Raw genomic sequence first — 9,131 nt, 5'->3', positions numbered from 1 at the left:
TATATTTGATTGTAGTGACAACTTAAATTTCTGAACCTGATAGTGTTATTTTTAGCACTATAACAAGGTGAGAGAACCAGAAAGTCCTAACCTTAGCACTATAGCAGTCCATGTTTGCAAAATCCTGCTGCTTCACAATAATTCAACAATGCAGATATTCAAATATGACTTGTTCAACAGAACATTGGTTTTCAAATGAGACTCATTAGCAGGAGTTGTTCTTGTATGGTATGGTGAAGATTGAAACTGAATACAACCGTGCTAGAACCTAATAAGTCACGACACCAAATCTGGTCTTACCTCTATGACTCTATCCTGTAGTAACTCAAGAGTACTTGACTATTTGTCTTCACAATATAGTCAACATTGGATATGATGAGATAGATGAGACTAACTCTGTTGTATGTTGTAATCATTGTACATAAAATTTGGGTCAACAGTCATTTTATCAAACTAAGGAGTGCCTAGCAGTCTCTTTCTACAATCTTCACGGCAGAACTTCGAAACAAAAGATGCTATAATTCAAACTCAAATAGCATTATGTTCATATAACCTAGAAGGCTAGAACTAAACTACAAGAACTGAAGATAGTCACTTTCTCTCTGACTCATTCTAATATGAGAACAAGTTCTATAGCTAATGGGAACCATAGAATTCTCCAGTTACTATTGTACTTTCGAAATGAAAATATATAGTTTCAAACATCTTGATATGAAGATGACAGAAAAAACATGGTGCCTTTCGGGCTTCCGGCACCAACTATGTGCTAGTAAGCAGAATTTTCATTTCTAATAAAATGATATACTTCCATGTTCCTATGCATGGACGCATGGTACAGAGCTCATGGAGACTGACCTTAAAAAAAGAGCTCATGGAGACTGACTATTGAGTTAGCTAACAAAAAAAAAGGACACAGAGAACTTTCTGCTGCAATAATATGAATTCCTCAACCTCCCAGTACAATGAGGTCACAGAACTGGAGAAGCCAGCAATTTTATAGTACAATTCAGAAATTGTTTTGAATTCTATGCCATCTACCAGAATTACATGTGTTCACCCACCTAAAGTGTGCATATATATTTCCCTTCATAAAAACAGTTGTAAACTCCAATGCCATCAACCAGATCTCCTATACTAAGTACTCCGTATTGTGTCTTCCTCATACTGGATATGCATAACTATCATTAATTAGCACCCTTTAAACACACTAAATTTCTTCATATTTCAAATTCTGAATTGGCTATCAGCGAAACATAACAAAATCCTGAACTCAGAAAGCTCTAGATACAATGGAAGTCATAAACTTAAAACAAATGCGAGGGTAATCTTCATAAGCATCAGGATTCACAACCAGTCCAAAGCAACAATCCAGAAACGAGAACGGGGAGTGAAAATTCCCAAACAGCTCAGCTACTATCCTCTCGCGCCTGAACTTCCGAAATATCGACAGTTTGCAGCCGTTCTTCCTCCGGAATCAAAGACCAATTCGGTGACTGCACAGCCCTGAGCCACTTGAAGTCATCCACATTGGCCCAATTACCAGTGTCCTCCTCAAGGCCAGAATCCCTCAGATCCTTTTCAATCCCTTCATACTTCAAAGCATGTGGTGCAAATCTTACACCACAGCAATCTTCAATGATTGGTCTGCTCCTCACACGCAAGTAGAAGTCTGTTGCCCTCGCTTCATGAATCCTGATCTGGTGCGCAGCCATTACAAATGTGCAGCGCTCAACATCCTCTATGAGCACTGAGCCAAAAACAGGGCCGACGAACAGACGGCAATCTCTTAGCTTATGAATGTACAGCGCCCGGCATTTGCCCTTGAGGTAAACTTCGCAGGAAACTAAATCCGCGAGCGTGAAATCCCCATCCTTCTCGTTGGCAATTCTCAGATCCTTCACCAAGGTAGCGCCGTTCCTGCTCCGGAAAGCAAACCCTGGCAGGACCGCATCGAAAGTAGGCTTTGGCTGCTCCGTAGGTGGCTGAGGTAGGGTGGGAGGATCTTGCTGGGGGGTCTTGGTGGCTTTGCTCTTGTTCCTGAAGGAGAAGGACTTCTTCGGTCGGATTTCGGAGGCGGCGAGCTTGTGGGCGGCGCGGAGGTCGGAGACAGAGGCGAGGGCGGAGCGGAGCTCGTAGGGGGGAAGGGAGTGGGAGGCCTCAGCGGCCAGGCGTTCGAGGTCGTCGATGGCGGATGCGGCGGCGGCGAGGGAGGCAGGGGCGTCGTCGGGGGAGGAGCGGCAGGCGGAGAGGGCGGACTCCGCGGCGACCTTGCCGGCGGCGAAGCGGGAGAGGAAGGCCGAGACAGGAGATGCCTCGGGAGAGGCCACGGAGGTGGTGGCGCTGCGCTTCGAGAGACGCTCGAGCATGGCCAGGTGCTTGCGGTTGCCTGCGGCGGCAGGTTTGGAATTGTCGAGCTCCGGCTCCATTCCGGCAGCGGTGGCGGCGGCGGCGTTGGATGGGCTCGGATCCATGGCGGCGTTTGCTTTTGCCGCTTGGTCGATACGGAAACAACGATTGCAAGCGAAAGGGTTCGGCCAGACCGCAAACTACCGTCATACCGTGGGCAAGGTCAATGTGGTACTGGTGACTGGTAATGGTAAAGCCAGACCGGACGTTCCAATGACGGTCGAAATACCCGGCATCACCACCGTGATCTGCATTCATTTGTTCATCACCCGGCATCACTACCTAAATCCCTCGGACATATGATTACAAGATGGATGGGTATAGCATTTCTCTCTCTCCTCGTCTTCTCATAACTTGTCCCATCAATTCTCTCTCTCACACCCGCAAGCCCTGGTCACCTCTAATCGCTGCCGCTGCCGTCATGCGCTTGCCTCGCCTCGCCCTCCCTGGCAGCGGAACCCAATGAGGAGGAGAAGGCGCCGCGGCGAGGAGCGAGATTCACCTGCTCCACGCTGCCGTCACCTTCCTCCATCCTAGATCTGCCTGCTTACAATCTGGTCGCCGCCGACATGCTCCTCGTGAGATCTGCCTGCTCCGCACCAGGAATCACTCGGCGCCCTCGAAGAAGGTCGCGAGGTGCACTCAGGCCGTAGAGGAAGGTCACATGGCACACTTGGTGGCAATCAGGTTCGCGAGTGCATCCTCCTCTTCGATTCCTTTTTTTTAATCTCAGATCCATCGATTGTTCATTCCTATGATTGAGGACTGATGAGGCACTTAGGTACTTAACCGATGAGTTACTACGTAGAAAAGTTCCTTGTGTTATCTTATACCCATGAAGTAATCTGATTGATGATTGATGAGGTATTTCTGAAGGAGTTCCTGTCTACGATGATGGCTTGTTAGGCGCATTTCTTATGTTCATGCCTAACTGATCTGTCATTGGGCTGTAGTTGAGGATTTACCACAATGTTTCATTTTTTTATCTTAGATCCATGAGGTACAGTGATCGATGATTGATGGTGTATTTAGGAAGGAATTTCTGTATATGATGATGCCTTGTTTTGATTTCTAAGGCGCATTTCTTATGTTCATGCATGTCTGATCTGCCAGTGGGTTGTAGTTGAGGATGTATTTATAATTGACGAGGTATTGGTTAATTATGGCATCAAATGTATATCGACAAGGTACTAAAAATTGATGAGTTGCTAAGGTTGAGAAGGTACTCAGTACTTTGAGTATACTCGTAGTGTAGATGAGTATTGACAAGGTATTTAAATTGATGAGGTACATAAAATTGACAATATATTGCCATCTACTATAATGTACTTGACATGTATTCTAATATATTTGTTATTTTCTATGATGTACAACCAGACGAGGTACAATGTACTGAGATGATGTACTAACTTTCATTACCATGGATCACGGTGTACTCAATATGTCGTGCATTCATGTACACTTCACATATCACGTACTATCTAAAATCTAAATAACAACGGCTAATTATTATTATCATACACCGCAATGCACGTCGTAGATTTTTTTATCAATTTGTTTATGTACCGTCGTTTGATGTACATGCACCTGGGGCACTATAATATGTTTTATAACGAGTAAAATTAGTACAGACGAAACAAGTCGTCCTCTAAAATTTCATGTACAAAAAAGCAAAATGTACTAGAGAAAAACGTGATTGAGAAAGGAAAAGTGCATGTTTGACACAAAGAAGTGAGAAGCACAAAAGAGAGAGAAGCAAAGAAAATAAAAGGTTGTCGGGTGGTGACCACCCAAAAGATATGTGTCTGACACACAAGTACTTTCTTCGTTCCATAAACTTAACGTGGTTTTGAACTAGTTCTAATTTAACGCCGCGCCAGTCTCTGTAAAACGAAGAGAGCAGTATTTTTCGTGGATAGTCATGTGTCTAACAGGCAAACTAGACTAATTTGATGTGTAGGATGAAACATGTGCCTGCAACGATGCGTAGATACCCTTGTTGCGTCAGACGTAGAGAAATTTCATTTTTTTATTATTATTCCTCTAACATATTTTATTTGTAAATTATAGTGTTACACATTTTCTGGAATGAAGGGTGCAACGTGTAAATACACGGCATGCTCGGGTCGATGCTCGATGCACGTACGTGTACAACGTACAAACTTCCTTGGCAATCAGAGCAGATCTGTGTGCAGAGCTTTTCACCTTTTCCCCACCGCCCGCAATCGCGGTTCCTCCAAAAAAAATTCCCCCCATTTTTTCCATCACTTCCGCGCTTTAATTTCATTCGACTCCATCTCCTCCATAAAAAGCCAACTCGAAAACGGGAGCGCGAAACCAAATTGGACCCAAAGCTCCCCGCCCCGCCCGCGCGACCACCACGATCTGAGGCACTCTTCGGTTCTTCGCCGCCGCCGCCGCCGTCGCGTGACTGCCCGGCCTCACAGCCGAGCTCCTTTGCCTGGAGTCCCAGACTACCCGCGGCGGAAGTTCGCACTCGGTGAGATCCATGATCCCTAGTGTTTTTCATTGGTTTCTGCCATTCGTCTGAGGTGATTCGGCCGCGGTCCGGGAGCGGGTAGCCAGGTTCCAGCAACGACGGCAGGGGCGGCCGGTGCCGCCGTCTGGCTAGCTGGGTGCGAGGGCGTGTGATTGGGATTTGGAGGCGACTTTTTTTGGGGAAGACGCCAGGTCAGGGAGACGTATGGCTCTTGGGTTCGTTTGGAGCAAGTGCGTGACAGGAAGCAACCTATGCAAAGTGATGTATGGTGCTATTCTGCGTAGCGGAAACTGTTGCTGGTTGATCTCGGATAGATTCCTGCGTTGGTTTGGGTTTCTGATATCTGCTACTTGGACTGCGAGCTAAATTACTTGCCACGTTACACTGCATTCACGCTATACTCACTTTTTTCTCATCGCTTCATAACCTGGCATATACTGCATTTTCCATTCTTTCTACCTGGATTGTTAGCAGCATCCCTGATCCTTTCTCTAGTGCATCATGACTTCTCATGGGAACCTTCTTTATCCTATCGATGTATTATCTTTATGCCATATAAATTGTATCAATGCACTAGCTTTATGCCATATAAATTTGCTTTATTATTGTGTAGGTTGCATCAGAGGTACAATGCCTCTCTTCATGAAGAAACCTTTCTCCTTACTAGAGCCCCCTAAGGACTTGGATCCTAAGGAGAAGGTTTTCCAAATTCGGTTCACCAAGGAGATATTCCTAGATTACCAGTATCCTCTTTCATGACATTGTTGCAGCTTCTTTGTTTTTAATCTGTTTAGAAATATCATCATGCCATGCTGGAGTTTATGGCTTTTAGGTTTGCTAAGGAGTATGTTACATCTTCCAAACCTCCAATGCTTGTGCCCTTAACGACTGATCAGAGAATATGTAAAGAGGTTAAACTTGTATCGCCAAAGAGTTTGGACATGTAAAGCGTCTGGGAAATCCAATTTGACTTTTGAAGAAGCTTTAGTGTCTGAGCACAATGCGATGAAAAAGGCTCAAAACTTGCCAAAAGAGCTGATGGCTCATGTTCTCCGGATGACTCAACACAGTGAGTTCAAATATTTCTTGATTTTGTGCAAATACTTCACTTAATTGTAATGAAAATTGGTTCCATCTTACCTTCTATTTTAGGCACACTTGGCTTGCAGGCGCTTGTCGACAAGATATATGCTACTCTACAGGAAGATATGTTACATGCTAAAAAGGATGGTTTCGAGGCTGCCTGCAATACTACGAAGACTACAGATTCTGGTGACACAAAGATGTATACTGCGATCGACACATCAGTAGTCAAAGCTATAGATTTGGTGCGCCGCAGAGCACCTGTTAGTAGGAATACACTGAAGCTTCTTATTGGGGATTCAACATCACAAAGTACCCCATGGATTATACATGAACATCTTGCCAAAGAATATGGCATACCCATGGACCCCCCTAATGACCTGATGGTAAGCACCCTCATTCATATGCTTTGATTCTCATGCATGTTATGCTGAAACTAGCTTTCTTGTTCTAGTACGGGGAAGGTTTGCAAAGGAAGGGGAGGAAAATACATGAGTGTGGAACCACAGATGATGCGAGAAAAAAGTTCAAGATAGGTGATTCAGTTGAAACTGCACCATTTGTTGTAATGGTTTTATTAGCAGGCTTTTGACATGTGGCATTCACCCAAGCTTCTTATTATTGATTTTTGTATGGCTTTCAGGTGATGAACTTGCATGTGTGCCAATTAAGTACCCAATAGACGATCTCTTATTAAGCCCTGCAGTAGATGACCCTGCTTTGTTGAAGAGGCCTCCTCTTGCTACAGATTTTGGAATACCAAGAAATTCTGTGGGAGATCTACTTATGGTATGGGACTTCTGCTTGTCTTTTGGGAGGGTTCTGAATCTGTCTCCGTTTTCACTAGCAGATCTGGAGAATGCAATTTGCCACAAAGAAAGCAATGCTCTTCTTGTGGAAATACATTCAGCAATGTTCCATTTGCTTATTAAGGATGAAGGTGATTATTTCATGGCTCTGAAGAACAATAAACGGAAGTTAAAGGTTTCCCCTTTTTCTCTTAAGATTACCCTCCACTCCCTTCGTCTCCATTGAAAATACCTCATTTGTTCTCTTTTTTGTATGCATCCTCTACAGTTAAGTTTAGAAACATGGGCTGAATATCTCTGTGATTTCTTGGAAATGGCAAAGATTGAAGAACTCTCCAGCAACATTGCGACTGTCAGAAGGGGTTACTATGGTCATATTGATGCTGATATGAAGCTTAAGATTCTCCGGGAACTAGTAGAAGAAGCTATTACAACTTCTGCTATAAGAGAGGAACTAATTGAGCGGGTGGACCAACAACAAGCTCTTGTTGCAACAAAAAGAGAGAACACCAGAAAGGAGAAAGAAAAGAAAAAATCAAACATTGAAGTTGATATGAGAAGTGATGCTGTACAAGATGGCATCGGGAGTGTTGATAAACAGGGTAAGGGAAAAGAAGAAACATATACAAGAAATATTTCCACAAGCAAGACAGGGAAATCGCATCTGGTGAGCCCCTGCTTGTGAATTTACCTCCTTATGCATTCAAGTCATGTTTCATTGTTACAAGGATGCTATTTATGCAGAGTCTAGCTATTATTGTATGCGCATTAAATTTGAATATATTTGTAGGTTCGACACCTTGAAACAGAGAGGACAAAATTATCCATCCGTGCCAGCCCTCTTGGAAGTGACAGGCACTACAATAGATATTGGTTTTTCAAGCGTGAAGGAAGGCTTTTTGTTGAAAATGCAGACTCCAGAGAATGGGGATACTACAGCAGCAAGGAAGAGGTAATTGCTATGCTCTGTTTTTTAAGAGAATTTGTATGTGGTATTGATGGTAACTATAAGCTTATTTTGAAACGACAGCTTGATGTGCTCATGGGCTCACTGAATGTAAAAGGTATAAGGGAGAGAGCTCTCAAACGGCAACTGGAGAATTTCTACAATACTATAAGGTACATGTATCTTCACTTCCACTTGTTACTGTTGGGCTTCATTTCTGTAGGTCGCATAAATGGGCTTACATTTTGTTTGTCTTGTTACAAACAAGTTTTTATGACACTCATTATGTGTTTTTTTTATCCGAATGACTATTTGTCTGCTTGGTATAATAAGTGCACTTGTTATTTAAGCTCTGCAAATATACTAAAGTTCTGGTGCTATAATGTCCACCTGATTTTCCAATCATCTTGCACACACTAGAAGTAATGGGTAAATCAGGCATTTTTCAGTGTTCCTATTTCATCAATGAAATGTTGACCGCTAATTCTTTCACTGCTCCATGTTACAGTAATGCTTTGGAGAAACGACTGAAGGATATCACGCACAAAACATTACTTGATGAGGCTGTGCTGCGCCGCTCCACGCGCGTTCGGGCTCAGCCAAGGGACAGCCCTTCCATGGCATTCCTCAAGTATGTCAACAAATGGAAGGCGAACTGAGTTACCGAATGGCATGGCTTAGTGTCGGGAGTTTATGGACGCTTTTGTGAGGTGTTCTCAGATTCGCCCTTCGTGGAGGCTGGAGCCATCCTCAGAAGCCACTTGGGGATCTTGGCATGCACAAGTGGAAGCGAGAGTGCCCCCTAGACTCTAGTGCCTGAGGGATCGTAACGAATATATATGTGATGTGTGTTAATCTTATGTGTCGTCAAAACATGCCCCCTAGACTCTAGGCGTAATAGTATTTCAAAATCAGAAACGAATGCTGTAGTCAGTTCAATATTTTCCATTTCTTGAACGAAAGAAGTTGACAGTCTGTCCTTGGGGAAGTTTTTTTGTTTGGCGAATTGTCCTTGGGGAGTTAGCCCTTCAAGGGCAAACTTGTATTTTTACTCAGATGCCCAAGTCTGCTCTTTCTGCGAGTCACTTCAATTTCCCAGTATGTTTATACATCGTCACTGTTCCATCATCTATCTCCGTTTGAGTCATGGCACGACTGCTACTCGAGTGTTCCGTATTCCGCGCAGTCGTGTACAATGCACACCACTGAGCCTGCGGGGCAAGCCTGGCCGCAAAGCTTGCGCAAGCGAAGCCTGTTGCTCTGCTCCTCCGTGCGGCTGGCGCATGGAAATGCTGCCAGCTCCAGAAAAAAAACCCGTAGCAGCCAACAGGGCAACGTGGACGACGGAGCGTCCACACGACCAAATATCCCAACAAATTTTTTTTGT

At 44.1% G+C, this 9,131-nt stretch overlaps 2 protein-coding genes across 2 annotated transcripts; one reads left to right on the top strand and one right to left on the bottom strand.

Annotated features, from left to right (window-relative positions):
- Nucleotides 1-909: 909 nt before the first annotated feature.
- Nucleotides 910-2,592, bottom strand: LOC100828406 (tubulin-folding cofactor C). Its single transcript, XM_003572569.4, has one exon. It carries the CDS (start codon nt 2,469-2,471, stop codon nt 1,407-1,409), a length of 1,065 nt encoding a protein of 354 aa, XP_003572617.1. The 5' UTR covers nt 2,472-2,592; the 3' UTR covers nt 910-1,406.
- A 1,992-nt stretch (nt 2,593-4,584) lies between these two features.
- On the top strand, nt 4,585-8,829 carry LOC100841967 (DDT domain-containing protein DDB_G0282237). The gene is made up of 10 exons (XM_003575098.4): nt 4,585-4,906; nt 5,520-5,649; nt 5,803-5,975; nt 6,059-6,375; nt 6,444-6,525; nt 6,633-6,973; nt 7,067-7,465; nt 7,589-7,750; nt 7,829-7,917; nt 8,253-8,829. Exons 2-10 carry the CDS (start codon nt 5,537-5,539, stop codon nt 8,401-8,403), a joined length of 1,827 nt encoding a protein of 608 aa, XP_003575146.1. The 5' UTR covers nt 4,585-4,906; nt 5,520-5,536; the 3' UTR covers nt 8,404-8,829.
- Nucleotides 8,830-9,131: the final 302 nt, after the last annotated feature.

This window comes from Brachypodium distachyon, chromosome 3 (genome assembly GCF_000005505.3).
Source record: "Brachypodium distachyon strain Bd21 chromosome 3, Brachypodium_distachyon_v3.0, whole genome shotgun sequence".
NCBI classification, from domain to species: domain Eukaryota; kingdom Viridiplantae; phylum Streptophyta; class Magnoliopsida; order Poales; family Poaceae; genus Brachypodium; species Brachypodium distachyon.
The sequence above is the reverse complement of the archived record's forward strand: the minus strand, read 5'-3'. Positions and strand labels throughout refer to the sequence as shown.